At 43.0% G+C, this 14,780-nt stretch overlaps 1 protein-coding gene across 1 annotated transcript; it reads left to right on the top strand.

Moving 5' to 3' along the window:
* The first annotated feature begins 2,631 nt into the window (after positions 1 to 2,631).
* On the top strand, positions 2,632 to 3,868 carry LOC148546596 (uncharacterized). The gene is made up of 2 exons (XM_088498426.1): positions 2,632 to 2,749; positions 2,832 to 3,868. The coding sequence occupies exons 1-2, from the start codon at positions 2,632 to 2,634 to the stop codon at positions 3,866 to 3,868; spliced, it is 1,155 nt and encodes a 384-aa protein (XP_088354552.1).
* Positions 3,869 to 14,780: the final 10,912 nt, after the last annotated feature.

Raw genomic sequence — 14,780 nt, 5'->3', positions numbered from 1 at the left:
GTGTTCATTGTTCTTTCTTGATTTTCAAGTTGTTCTTGCTATTTTTCTTGTTTGATCTTTAGTTTTTCCTGTCCTGTGTCTTTTCTTATTTTTCTTGTGCGTTTTCAAATTATCAGTATTCAAAAAAAATTTTATTAGTAAAATTTTTATACAGTAAACATTTTTTTAAACACTTTAAATTTATAGCTCAATTGGCTAGAGCGTTGTGCTTATGTTCTTGGTAATTGAGTATCTCCCTTTTAAAAAATTTTTCAAAAATAATTTTTCTTTGATTAAATCTTGTGCCAAACTTTTAAGTTTGGTGTTCTCTTGTTGTTTTTCTTTAATTTTCGAAAATTTATTTTTAGTTTTCTTAAAAGTTTTAAGTTTGGTGTTTGTTCCGAGGGTTACCTGAAACTGGAGGTCGATCTCGGTCGAGATCTTCTGTACTGGTCGGTGCCGACGTGTCCGGCCGGTGAGTGGCGGCCGGAGTGGTGGTGTCCGACTTGTTGGCTGGCTGCACTGCTGATCCTTCATCACCGGAGGGTGGGGGTACTTGCAAGAGAATCAGAGTATGAGTTATATCTAGGTACTCCAGTGTATTTATAATGGTGTGGAGTGACCTTTTTAGATAAGATAAGTTAGTTATCTTATCTTATCTTATCTTTGGGTGAGGTCAGCTTATCTTCCATGGAACCCCCCTTATCTCTATAGGCTTGGACTGCCCTTGGATTTGGGTCGTATTCCTTGAGTTGGACCCTTCTTTGGGCTTTCCTATCGATTTGGCCGAGTTCGTCGTAAAGAAGTCGGTCCGCTTGACCTAAAGAGGTCAGTCGCTTTGCTACTGAACATCCCGATTTGGACAGCTCGACCCAGGGTATGAACAGTGCCCCTGCTTGAGCTTAGTCTTCTTTTGTTTTGGAGGTGAGTCCTTGACTTCGGCCCTTCTCTAATGAAGCCGAACTCAAGCATTTCGTCGATTCCTTTGTAGCGGCTTTTGAATGTAGAACGTTTTCCTCTAAAAGCGCGCGCTTTTATATCAGCGCTTTTGGGAACGTGTGAGGGTTTAATACTTTCATTAATTAGTATTAATTGCCCCGTTTTTCTTTGGCTCTTTATTTTGATTTTCGAAATACCCAGAAACGGTTTCTCTTCTTCGCTCTTTTTGTAACTTCTTCGTTATTTCTTCCTTTGTTCTCCCGCTCTCTGTCTTTCGCCCACATTTCTGCTTTTCTTGCGTTGCGGCGTCGCTCAACGATTTTCTGGGAAGCTTTCATTTTTACGTCTCCTTTTTCCCTTGAAGCTTCTTCCTTCTCCAGGTTAGTTCCATTCGTATTTTCTTTTTCTTTCGTTGCTTTGGCTTTGCGATGAAGTTTTGATTTTGCTTTAGAGAAAGTTTGGATCTTTCTGTTTTTGTCACGCCTAATTGTTGTTGAAATGTGTGTTCTAGGAATTTCGTCATCTTCTGCATGATCCTTTTTGCCTTTCCTGTTGCTTAATGCTTTTTAGGGCTTTTGCATGTTCTGTTGTTTCTGTCTGATACCAATACACAGAAAATCTACATCTTTTCCTCGCTTTGTTTGAAGATTGCTTTTTTGTCTGATTCTGAAAAAAGGTTGCGCCTTTGATGGTTTCTACTTGGCGTGCCTTGACGTTTGGGGATGCATGCTCTTTTGCTGGTAGACCGTGAGGCAATGATTTTGATGACTTTTTGTGTTTTGCTTTGATGAAAAATGCTTGCTGTTTGCGGTTTTTCTTTTCTTGTTTGAGAGGTGCTGGGGTGCGAGCTATAGATTTTTCCTGAAAACCTTGCTTTGTTACTGCCTCCAAAGGATGCCCCAAGACTTTGGTTTGAGTCTTGGGGTTTTTTCTTTTCTGTTTGTTCGCCTATATCGTTTTGATCGAGTTGTTTTATCGCTCGCCCGAGATATTTTTAGTAATCCCATCTCTTTTTCTTATTGTAGGATTAGTCGGCCTCATGTCTTTTCGCAATAACATTGTAGAGATGTCTTCCAGAGTTCCCAAGGGGATGTCTGATTGGCTGGACTCCCTTGTCTTGATGTGTGTTTCTGTTGTGGATGCTGAATTTTGCATAGAGCTGAGGAAGCGTCATAGGATTTGTGGTAACAGTGCCTGGGAGAGGGATTATGAGCTTGTTGCTCCTGATTCTGATGAGAGGGTTTGTTTTCCGACCTCCATCGAGGGGGAGCGTCCCTTCTTCTATGCCTATGAATATTTCTTCAGTCAACTGGACATTACTTTTCCTTTTACTGCTTTTGAGACCGACCTGTTGTGGTCGTGTAATATTGCCCCATCCCAGCTTCACCCGAATTCCTGGGGTTTTATCAAAATTTTTCAGCTACTTTGCTAAGAGTTAGGTGTAACACCTTCTCAGACTCTCTTCCTTTATCTGTTTGTTTCCGCCAAGCCTGTGGCTCTTCAAAAAAGAAAGCTTCCTGGGTTTTTTTCAGGTCTGCCCAGGGCTATAAAGTGTTTGCTATGTATGATGAGTCCTTTAAGAATTTCAAGAATTACTTCTTTAAAGTTCTTACTGTCGAGGGGGCCCGCCCTTTTTTTCTTGATGAAAATGATGAGCCTTCTTTCCCTCTAGAGTGGCAAAAGGATGTGAGAGTGTCTCGCTATACCTGGGAGATGCTTGACGATGTTGAGCGTGCCTTTGTTGTTGTTCTTGAGGATTTATGGGGAGAACCACCCCATCTTGATACAAAAAGGTTTTTGAATGACCCATCCCTGGTTCGGGCTATTTTGGGTATTTGCCTGACTTGTTTCTTAGTTTGACTTCCTCATCTTGTGATTGTAACCCTTTACTGTGGCTAATTTTATATTTGCAAAGATGTCAAAAAATAATGAGTCCATGAAGGCCTTCAAAAGGGCAAAGAAAGCGACTGCTGCTCAAAACATCTCGGCCAAGGCGGCCGGGGAGGGATCTTCCCAGGTGCAAGTGAGGCCGCCCGTGCCGAGTTCTCCTGGGCCGAGGAAAGTGATCCCCACTCCTCGAGTTCGTCTGGCTGACCCTCCACCGACTTCTGCCTCTAGTTCTGGTGCTCCTCCCAACAAGAAACAAAAAACAGCTGAGCCTTTCAACCTTGATGCTCCTGACTTTAATGCAATTGAATTTGTGGATCAGCAAATCGGTCCCTACGGTGCCCTTCCTATGGACGATGTGTCGCTCCTTCGCCATCTGGACTTTATAACTCGAAGTAGTGTTAGAATGGCGTATATGGGGGCTGCCTTATACCGGACTGCTCAAAATCTTCCTCTCCATGCCACCAAAGCCTTTATGGAGGAGGCTAAACAGGAGTTTGATCGGATGAAGGGCCTGAAGGAGGAGCTTGAAGTAAAGGTAGCCAAGTTGGAGAAGGATCTGGAGAACGAGAAGGCGAGTTCCCTCTCTTTGGTGGCTTGTATGAGGCTGGCCGAGGACACGGCACTGAGGCATAAAGACAGCTATGTCACATCCTATCGGGAGGGAATGCGTCTGAAGGAGGAGTTGGAGAACGCCCAAGCTGATTACTCTGAGCTCCAGGGTCATCTTGTTGGTAGCGTAACAGCTGCCTATGAGAACCTGAAAGAGCAGGTCCGGATTATTGCTCCCGAGGCCGATCTTACTCTCTTCAGCCTGGATAATGTTGTGAGGGATGGTAAGATTGTCCCTGATGACCAGGATGATGATAATGTCGAGCCTTGCCCTGTGCCTTCTGCCAAGGTGTCAACTACTACCGTTCCTCTTGCTAAGGTCGGCCCTCCGGCTTCTGATCCTGACTGCCAGATCTTAAACCGGGATGATGGTACTGTGGATGCTGTTCCTCTCCAGGCTCGCCCTCATTCTCTTCAGACTAATGCTGCTAAAAAGTCTTCTAATCTTTAGCTGATTTATTTTGGATATTTGTGTAGTTGGCCCGACTTGTGGGCTTTTAAACTCTTTATTTCGTAGTTGGTATACTTTTGCTGACACTCTTTCTGGTTGCTTGTTTAGCAACTCATTATTTTGAAAAACACAACGAGTAGCTTCTAAGTTTTTGGGTCTGACCATGAAGCTTGTTATTTTATGTCATGCTTGCTTGCACCTGTCTTAGCTTCTTTATGTGTTTTGAGAATGTTGAAGCCTTGTTGCTCAGCCTCTTTGAACTTCTTGGTACTTGGAGGTCGTAGATGCATGGATCCAATTAGCAATCCATGTTCGACTTCTCTTACGTTGTCCTTTTCCACGTTATTTTGTAGTTGACCGACGTCGTCATGTCGATCTTTTCTCAGTTATTTTTAGTAATCCTCTTTTTTGGACCTTGGTCGGGTCTCTTTCAGGGATTACTTTTATAACTTGTTTGTTGTAGGAGACCGACTTTGTTATGTCGATCTCTTCTAAGTTATTTTTGAAATCCTCTTTCTTGGATCTTTGTCAGATCTCTTTCAGGGATTAATTTTATAACTTGTTTGTTGTAGGAGACTGACTTCATTATGTCGATCTCTTCTAAGTTATTTTTGTAATCCTCTTTCTTGGATCTTGGTTAGATCTCTTTCAGGGATAACTTTTATAACTTGTTTGTTGTAGGAGACCGACTTTGTTATGTCGATCTCTTCTAAGTTATTTTTGTAGTCCTCTTTTTTGGACCTTTGTCAGGTCTCTTTCAGGGACTACTTTTATAACTTTTTTGTTGTAGGAGACCGACTTCGTTATGTCGATCTCTTCTAAGTTATTTTTGTAGTCCTCTTTTTTGGACCTTTGTCAGGTCTCTTTCAGGGACTACTTTTATAACTTTTTCATTTTGGGCTGACTTTGTCATGTCGGGCCCTTCTAAGTTAAAGTAATCCTCTTTAATAGGGTTGGCCAGACCTCTTTCCAGGGTTTACTTATAACTTGGGTTGACTTGGTCCGACTTCTTAACGTTGGCCAGTCTTTAAGTTATTATTTAGCAATCCATAAGACCTCGTCAGGTTCTTTTTCCGGATCACTTTCGATAACTTCTTACATTATTCTGTGTTCATCTTTGCCGATTTGTAGAAGGTGGTTGCTATCTCTAGATCGTCCTTTAGGTGAATCGCGTTTTCACCTTTATCGGACGGTTATCTTTATCGTGATCGTGCAGTGAAATTGTTTTTCACTTTCTGCCGATCTGTTGCTTTATAATCGGATGATGAATGCTTCAGATTAATGCGTCTTGAAAACTTGTAGAATATCTAAAATATATTTTTTTCAAAGGAAAGTGCAAATATATACATGTGGGAATTTTTCATCCCTTTAAGTCGGATAGTGTCTGAGTCTCAACTTGGTGCCTCATTAGAAAACCTTTTCAGGAAAAAGAGTGCATCCAATAATGAGATCTTTTACCTTTTCTAGCTGTAGTACCTTCTTAGGTTGCAGGCGTGCTATGATCTGGGAAGCTCTCGTCCATCAAGTTCGGACAGTCCGTAGTAGCCCTTCCCAAGTACTTCTACAACTCGGTAGGGTCCTTTCCAGTTTGCTGCCAACTTTCCTTCTCCTGGTCGAGTTGTTCCAATATCATTTTGGATTAGGATGAGATCATTCTCTGGGAAATTTCTCGGTACTACCCTTTGATTATATCTGGAAGCCATTCGACGTTTTAGTGCTTCTTCCCTGATCCGAGCTCTTTCTTGGATTTCAGGTAGTAGGTCGAGCTCTTCCCTCTGAAGTTGGGAGTTTGCTCCCTCATTGTAATGAACCACCCTTGGTGATCCTTCCTCAATCTCTACTGGGATCATTGCTTCTATTCCATATGCTAACCGGAAGGGGGATTCCTTTGTGGTGGAATGTGGCGTCGTTCGATATGCCCATAGAACTTGTGGAAGCTCTTCTGCCCAAGCTCCCTTTGCATCTTGTAATCTCTGTTTTAATCCGGCCAATATGACTTTGTTGGCAGCTTCGGCCTGCCCATTGGCTTGTGGATGTTCAACGGAGGTGTACTGGTGCTTTATGTTCAAGTCGGCTACTAATTTTCTGAAGCCTGCATCTGTGAATTGAGTGCCATTATCTGTGGTGATGGAGTGTGGAACCCCGAACCTTGTGACAATGTTTCTATATAGGAATTTCCGGCATCTTTGAGCAGTGGCGTTGGCTAGGGGCTCTACATCGATCCACTTTGTGAAATAGTCTACCCCTAATATGAGGAATTTAACTTGTCCTGATCCCTGGGGGAAGGGTCCGAGAAGATCAAGTCCCTATTTTGCAAACGGCCAAGGCGAAGTTACACTGATGAGCTCTTCTGGCGGGGCGATGTGAAAGTTGGCATGTTTCTGACATGGTGTACATGTCTTTACATATTCTGTAGCTTCTTTCTGTAGAGTTGGCCAATAAAATCCCGCCCGGAGCACTTTTTTGGCGAGAGCTCGTGCTCCGAAATGATTGCCGTAAATACCGCCGTGTACTTCTTCTAGCACTTCCCTTGTGTTGGAGGTCGGCACGTATTTTAGTAAAGGTATTGAGATCCCTCTTTTGTATAGGATGTTGTTTATGATAGTGTAGTACTGTGCCTCCCTTTTTAACCTCTTTGCCTCCTTTTCTTCTGTGGGGGATGTTTCTGCTTTGAGATAGTTAATTATGGGGGTCATCCATCCTTGGTCTTGACTTGTTATGGTTAGGACTTTTTTCTCTTCCGAGATTGATGGGTTCTGTAGCATTTCCTGGATGAGGCTTCTATTGTTGCCCCCTGGTTTGGTGCTGGCTATTTTCGAGAGTGCATCAGCTCGGGCATTTTGTTCGCGGGGTATGTGGCAGATCTTATATTCCCCGAGTTGTCCGAGCTGTTCCTTGGTTTTATCCAAATATTTTTTCATAGTGGGATCTTTGGCTTGGTAGCTCCCTGTTATCTGTGAGGTGACTACTTGTGAATCACTGTAAATGTTGAGTTTTTGGGCTCCAACCTCTTTAGCTGGCGTCAAACCAGCTAATAACACTTCATATTCCGCCTGGTTGTTTGAGGCTGGGAACCCAAACTTGAGGGAGAGCTCAACTTGGGTTCCTTGGTTGCTTTCTATTATCACACCTGTGCCGCTTCCAGTCTTATTTGAAGAACCATCCACATAGAGATTCCATTCTGTGGGGATTTCTAGGGAATCTGTGAATTCTGCGATGAAGTCAGCCAGATACTGTGATTTGATAGCCGTCCGAGCTTCATATTGGAGGTCAAACTCGGATAACTCGACTGCCCATTGTAAAATTCTGCCTGCTAAATCTGTTTTCTGCAATATTCCTTTTATGGGCTGGTTAGTTCGAACCTTAATGGTGTGAGCCTGGAAGTACGAGCGAAGTCGTCGAGATGCTAGAATGAGAGTATAGGCAAACTTTTCTATTTTCTGGTAGTTCAACTCGGATCCCTGTAGCGCTTTACTAATGAAGTAGACGGGTCGTTGCCCACTTTCATCTTCTCTGACTAGTGCTGAGGCTATTGCCCGGCTTCCTACTGCGAGATATAATATGAGCGGTTCTCCTTCTCGTGGTCGAGATAGGATAGGTGGCCGTACTAAGAATTCCTTGAAGTCTTGGAAGGCTTGTTCACATTCTGTTGTCCATTCGAACTGCTTTCCCTTCCTTAAAGTAGCATATAAGGGGAGAGATCTTATCGCTGATCCTGCTAAGAACCTGGATAGGGCAGCCAATCTCCCGTTGATTTGTTGTACTTCTTTGACACAGGTTGGGCTCTTCATGTTGAGTATGGCTTGACATTTATCCGAATTTGCTTCAATTCCTCTTTGTATGAGCATGAAACCTAAGAATTTACCCGCTTCTACTGCAAAGGTGTATTTTGCAAGATTGAGTCGCATGTCATGCTTCCTTATAGTGTCGAACACTTGAGTCAGGTCGGACAATAATGTCTCTTCGCTTTGTGTCTTTATCAACATATCGTCCACATAGACTTCCATGATTTTTCCGATGTGATCTGAGAAGACTTTATTCATTAGTCTTTGATAAGTAGCTCCCGCATTTTTTAGACCGAAAGGCATCACAATGTAGTAGTAATTCGCTTTTGGCGTTAAAAACGAGGTCTTTTCTTGATCTGGTGGATACATGGGGATTTGGTTGTATCCCGAGTATGCGTCCATAAACGAGAGGTATCTATATCCGGAGGAAGCATCTACCAGAGCGTCGATACTTGGAGTGGGTAAGGATCTTTTGGGCAGGCTTTGTTGAGATCGGTGTAATCGGTGCACATTCACCACTTCCCATTTGATTTTCTCACCAAGACGACGTTGGCTAGCCATAGTGGGTACTTGACTTCTCTTATGAATCCTGCCTCCAGTAATGCTTGTACCTGTTCTTCCACAGCTTGGGATCGCTCTGGCCTAAGTTTTCTTCGTCTCTGCTGTACCGGCCGAGATCCTGGATAGACCGCCAACTTGTGGCACATTAGCTTGGGGTCTATGCCTGGCATGTCTGCGGCTTTCTATGTGAAGAGATCGACATTATCTCGTAAGAATTGTACCAGTAATTCTTTTGAGTCTCCTTTCAGGATCGTGCCGATATTAGTCATTTTGTCCGAGGTGTCTCCGATCTGAACCTTCTCTATCTCACCTTCTGGCTTCGGACGGAGTTCTTCTCGTCTCTGAATTCTGCCAAGCTCAATTGTATGAAACTCTTCTCCTTTGTCTCTAAGGTTTAGACTTTTGTTATAACAGCGGCGTGCCATCTTTTGATCTGCTTTTACTGTGGCTATCCCCTCTGTAATTGGGAATTTCATGCATAGGTGTGGAGTCGAGACTATTGCGCCGAGTTGATTTAGTGTTGTCTGACCTATCAGAGCATTGTAGGCTGAACTCACGTCGACCACAATGTAGTCTATTTTGAGTGTCCTGGATTGGTTCCCTTTTCCAAAGGTTGTATGTAGTGATACGTATCCCAGTGGTTGTACCGGGGTATCTCCTAGTCCGAACAGACTGTTCGGGTATGCCCTAAGCTCCTTGTCTTCTAGGCCGAGCTTGTCGAAGGCAGTTTTGAATAAGATGTCGGCGGAGCTCCCTTGGTCTATTAATATGCGGCGGAGATTGGCGTTTGCCAGTATGATGGTGATGACCATGGGGTCGTCGTGTCCCGAGATGATACCAGATGCGTCCTCTTTAGTGAATGTGATTGCAGGGATGTCGGGTGCTTCCTCCTTTCCCTCGACATGATATACTTCTTTGAGATATCTTTTGCGAGATGATTTGGAGATTCCTCCCCCCGTGAATCCGCCGTGTATCATGTGGACGTGTCTTTCCGGTGTACGAGGTGATCGCGCGGTTCGTCTGATATCTTCGTCCCTTCGTCTCTTTCTTTGGTCATCATCTCGGGTGGCCAGAAACTGATCTAGTTTTCCTTCTCTCACCAATTTTTCAATGATGTTCTTTAAATCGAAGCACTCGTTGGTGGAGTGGCCTCACACTCGATGATATTCACAATATTCATTCTGGTATCCTCCTCCTCTTTTGCCTTTGAGTGGCCGAGCTGGGGGTATTTTCTCAGTATGGCAGACTTCTTTGTATACGTCGACTAGGGATGCCCTGAGAGGGGTGTAATTGTGGTATTTTTTGATTTTCTCCCCTTGTCGATGTTCTTTCCTTTTGGATTCCTTGTCTTTATCTCGGCAGGGGACCTCAGATTTTGAGTTTTCTCCCAACCGAGCGTTTTCTTCCATGTTGATGTATTTTTCTGCTCGCTCCTGCACTTCGTCTAAGGAGGTAGGGTACTTCTTTGATATAGATTGGCTAAAAGCTCCTTCTCGTAGGCCATTAATAAGTCCCATGATGGCGGCCTCTGTTGGCAGGCTTTGTATGTCCATGCATATTTTGTTGAATCATTCCATGTTCTATGTAGTTGCGGAGGCTCTCCCGATCTCCTTGCTTGATCCCCAGTAAACTGGGGGCATGCTTGGCCTTATCTTTCTGGATGGAGAATCTTGCTAGGAACTTTTTGGCCAGGTCGTCAAAGTTTGAGATGGACTTTGGAGGTAGGTTGTCGAACCATCTGATTGCTGTCTTTGTGAGAGTTGTTGGAAAAGCTTTGCAGCGAATGGCATCTGAGGCGTCGGTGAGGTACATTCTGCTTCTGAAATTGCTGAGATGATGGTTGGGATCTGTGGTGCCATCATACAAAGTCATATCCGGGAGTTTGAAGTCTTTCGAAATTTTGGTTTTCATAATTTCCCTGGTGAATGGATCTCGCTCTTTGCATGAATTTTCCTCAGGAGTGGTCCGAGGAACTTTTAATTTGAGATCGGCTTCTAATTGTAGTAGTTTATCTTCCAATTCTCGACGCCGCCGTACCTCTCTTTGTAGATCCTTTCCGACCTCTCGTTGTTGTTGGGTTTCTTTTTCAAGTTGCTTTAAACAGTCTTAAAGTACTTCTATTACCCCCGGATTTGATGAGTCTTTGTCCCTGTTGGATTCCAGAGTATCTTTTAGCGTAGCGTCCGCGTTCTTGTGGGGTGTTCTGTTTTCCAGATCTGAATCGTGGTCATTGTCATGACCGCCCGCCATGGTGTTGGGATGACTTCCAGGTTCCCCGGCAACGGCGCCAATGTTCTGAGGGTTACCTGAAACTAGAGGTCGATCTCGGTCGAGATCTTCTGTACTGGTCGGTGCCGACGTGTCCGGCCGGTGAGTGGCGGCCGGAGCGGTGGTGTCCGACTTGTTGGCTGGCTGCACTGCTGATCCTTCGTCACCGGAGGGTGGGGGGTACCTGCAAGAGACTCCGATGCTTAAGTTAGCATGGGTATTAAACAGGTTTTTAGTAGAATCAGAGTATAAGTTATACCTGGGTGCTCAAGTGTATTTATAATGGTGTGGAGTGACCTTTTTAGATAAGATAAGTTAGTTATCTTATCTTATCTTATCTTTGGGTGAGGTCAGCTTATCTTCCATGGAACCGCCCTTATCTCTATAGGCTTGGACTGCCCTTGGATTTGGGTCGTATTCCTTGAGTTGGACCCTTCTTTGGGCTTTCCTGTCGGTTTGGCCTTGTTCTTCGTAAAGAAGTCGGTCCGCTTGACCTAAAGAGGTCAGTCGCTTTGCTACTAAACATCCCGGTTTGGACATCTCGACCCAGGGTATGAACAGTATTCTTTTCATGTTCTTGAGTCTTTGAATTTTATTCTTGTTGTTCTTGTGAGTCTTCAAGGTGTTCTTGAGTCTTCTTTGTATCTTGATCTTAAAATTTTTTAGTTTGGTGTTCCTTGGTGTTTTCCCTCCAAAATTTTCGAAAAACAAGGAGCATTAGATCTAAAAAATTTTAAGTCTTGTGTCTTTTGTGTGTTTTTCTCTTTCTTCATTAAATTCAAAAATATCTTTTCTCTTTATTTCAATTAATTTTCGAAATTTTCCTTTAAAAATTCAGATTTTTATTTTAAAATTTCTATTTTATCTTATCTTAGTTTTAAAAATTCAAAATTCAAATCTTTTTCGAAAATCATATTCAAAAATTTTCAAATCTTTTCAATTAACTAGTCAATTCAACATTCAAATTTCTTTTTATTTTCTTTTTCTTTTAATTTTTGAAATCTATATTTTATCTTCTAATTATTTTACTTTATTTCATATCTTTTTTGGTTATTTTTAAATAAAACAAAAAAAAATAAAAATATGTTTTACTTGCAATTTACATTATCTCCCTTTCTCCGTCATGGATCTAAGTGGAAATGAACAGTCCAGAAGGACTCTGGGGTCATATGCTAACCCCACTACTGCTGCATATGGGAGTAGTATCTGTATACCCTCCATCAAAGCAGGCAGTTTTGAGCTAAATCCTCAGCTCATTGTCATGGTGCAGCAAAACTGCCAGTATTCCGGTCTTCCACAGGAAGAACCTACTGAGTTTCTGGCACAATTCTTGCAAATTGCTGACACAGTACGTGACAAGGAGGTAGATCAGGATGTATAAAAGGTGTTACTATTTCCGTTTGCTGTAAAAGATCAAGCTAAAAGGTGGTTAAGCAACCAACCCACAGCAAGCATAAGAACATGGAAACAGTTATCAGACAAATTCCTGAATCAATATTTGCCTCCAAAAAGGATGACACAGCTAAGGCTGGACATCCAAGGCTTTAAACAAGAGGATGATGAATCCCTTTATAATTCCTGGGAGAGATACAGAGGGATGCTAAGAAAATGCCCTTCTGAAATGTTTTCAGAGTGGGTGCAATTAGACATCTTCTACTATGGGCTTACAGAAAGAGCTCAGATATCTCTAGACCACTCAGCTGGCGAATCTATACACATAAGAAAAACTATTGAAGAGGCTCAAGAGCTTATTGATATAGTTGCTAGAAATCAGCATCTGTACATAAGTAGTGGGTCCTCCATAAAAGAAGAAGCCAAAGCAGTATCTACTGAACTTGGTCCTCCAGAACAAGTTGCTGAACTCAATCAACAATTTTTTAACAAAACAGCTAGCAGAATTCAAGGAGATGCTACAAGACACTAAAAATCCTAATAAAAATATGGAAGCACAGTTGAATCAGACAAAACAGCAGTTATCAAAGCAGATAACAGAAGAGTGCCAGGCAGTTCAATTAAGAAGTGGGAAAATATTAAATACCTCACTTCAGAGTAGCAGAAAGCCGAGAAAAGAACAACTGACAGAGGATGAGCATAATACTATCCAAAATCCCTCTGAGGACAGTAAGAGCCCAGAGAGGAATAACTTTGGCGTTCAAACGCCAGAAAAGGATGCAAAGCTGGCGTTAAACGCCCAACCCACGCACAGTTCTGGCATTCAAACGCTAGAAACAGGCAAGGAGCTGGCGTCAAACGCCCAATGGAAGCTCAGTTCTGGCGTTCAAATGCCAGAAACAGGTAAGAAGTTGGCGTCCAACGCCAATCAAGCTTCCAACCCTGGCATTCAAACGCCAGTGAGAGATCAGACACACACAAGTGCTGATAACAACCCCTCTAAAAAGGCTTCTCCAACCACCTCTGTAGGAAATAAACCAGAAGCAACCAAGGTTGAGGAATACAAAGCCAAGATGCCTTATCCTCAAAAACTCCGCCAAGAGGAGCAGGATAAGCAATTTGCCCGCTTTGCAGACTATCTCAGGACTCTTGAAATAAAGATTTCGTTTGTAGAGGCACTTGAGCAAATACCCTCTTATGCCAAGTTCATGAAAGAGATCTTGAGTCATAAGAAGGATTGGAGAGAAACTGAAAGAGTTCTCCTCACTGAAGAATGCAGTGCAGTCATTCTGAAAAGCTTCCCAGAAAAGCTTAAAGATCCCGGGAGCTTTATGATACCATGCATATTAGAGGGTAATTGCACCAAGACAGCTTTATGTGATCTTGGGGTAAGCATCAACCTAATACCTGCATCCACTATCAGAAAGCTTGGTTTACTTGAAGAAGTCAAACCAACTCGAATATGTCTCCAACTTGCTGATGGCTCCATTAAATACCCATCAGGCGTGATTAAAGACAGAATTGTCAGAGTCGGGCCATTCGCCTTTCCCACTGACTTTGTAGTGCTGAAAATGGAGGAGCACAAGAGTGCTACTCTCATTCTAGGAAGACCTTTCCTAGCAACTGGACGAACTCTCATTGATGTCCAAAATGGGGAAGTAACCCTGAGAGTCAATGAGGATGAGTTCAAGTTAAATGCTGTCAAAGCCATGCAGCATCCAGACACACCAAAAGACTGCATGAAAGTTGATCTGATTGACTCTTTGGTAGAGGAGATCAACGTGGCTAAGAGTCTCAAATCAGAGCTAGAAGACATCTTTAAATATGCTCAGCCTGATCTGGAGGATTCAGAGGAAATAAAAGAGCCTCTGGAAATTCCTCAGGAAGAGGAAAAACCTCCTAAACCCGAGCTCAAACCACTACTACCATCCCTGAAATATGCATTTCTGGGAGAAGGTGACACTTTTCCAGTGATCATAAGCTCTGCTTTAAATCCATAGGAAGAGGAAGCACTACTTCAAGTGCTAAGGACACACAAGACAGCTCTTGGATGGTCCATAAGTGACCTTAAGGGCAAAGCCCAGCTAGATGCATGCACAAGATCCTATTGGAGGATGATGCTAAGCCAGTGGTTCAACCACAGAGGCAACTAAATCCAGCCATGAAGGAGGTGGTGCAGAAAGAGGTCACCAAGTTACTGGAGGCTGGGATTATTCATCCCATTTCTGATAGTCCCTGGGTGAGCCCTGTCCAAGTTGTCCCCAAAAAGGGAGGCATGACAGTGGTTCATAATGAAAAAAATGAACTGGTTCCTACAAGAACAGTTACAGGGTGGCGCATGTGTATTGATTACAGAAGGCTCAATACAGCCACCAGAAAGGATCATTTTCCTTTACCATTCATAGACCAGATGCTAGAAAGACTAGCAGGTCATGATTATTACTGCTTTTTGGATGGCTATTCAGGCTACAACCAAATTGCAGTAGATCCCCAGGATCAAGAGAAAACAGCATTCACATGTCCATCTGGAGTATTTGCCTACAGAAGGATGCCATTTGGGCTGTGTAATGCACCTGCAACCTTTCAGAGATGCATGCTCTCTATTTTCTCTGATATGGTGGAAAAATTTCTGGAAGTCTTCATGGATGACTTCTCAGTATATGGAGACTCATTCAGATCATGTCTAGATCACCTGACACTGGTTCTGAAAAGATGCCAAGAGACTAACCTGGTTTTAAACTGGGAAAAATGTCACTTTATGGTGACTGAAGGAATTGTCCTTCGGCACAAAATTTTGAACAAGGGAATAGAGGTGGATCAAGCTAAGGTAGAGGTAATTGAAAAATTACCACCACCTGCCAATGTTAAGGCAATCAGAAGCTTTCTGGGGCATGCAGGATTCTATA

This window comes from Arachis ipaensis, chromosome B9 (assembly GCF_059453495.1).
Source record: "Arachis ipaensis isolate K30076 ecotype BB chromosome B9, ASM5945349v1, whole genome shotgun sequence".
Taxonomy (NCBI): Eukaryota; Viridiplantae; Streptophyta; class Magnoliopsida; order Fabales; family Fabaceae; genus Arachis; species Arachis ipaensis.
The sequence above is the reverse complement of the archived record's forward strand: the minus strand, read 5'-3'. Positions and strand labels throughout refer to the sequence as shown.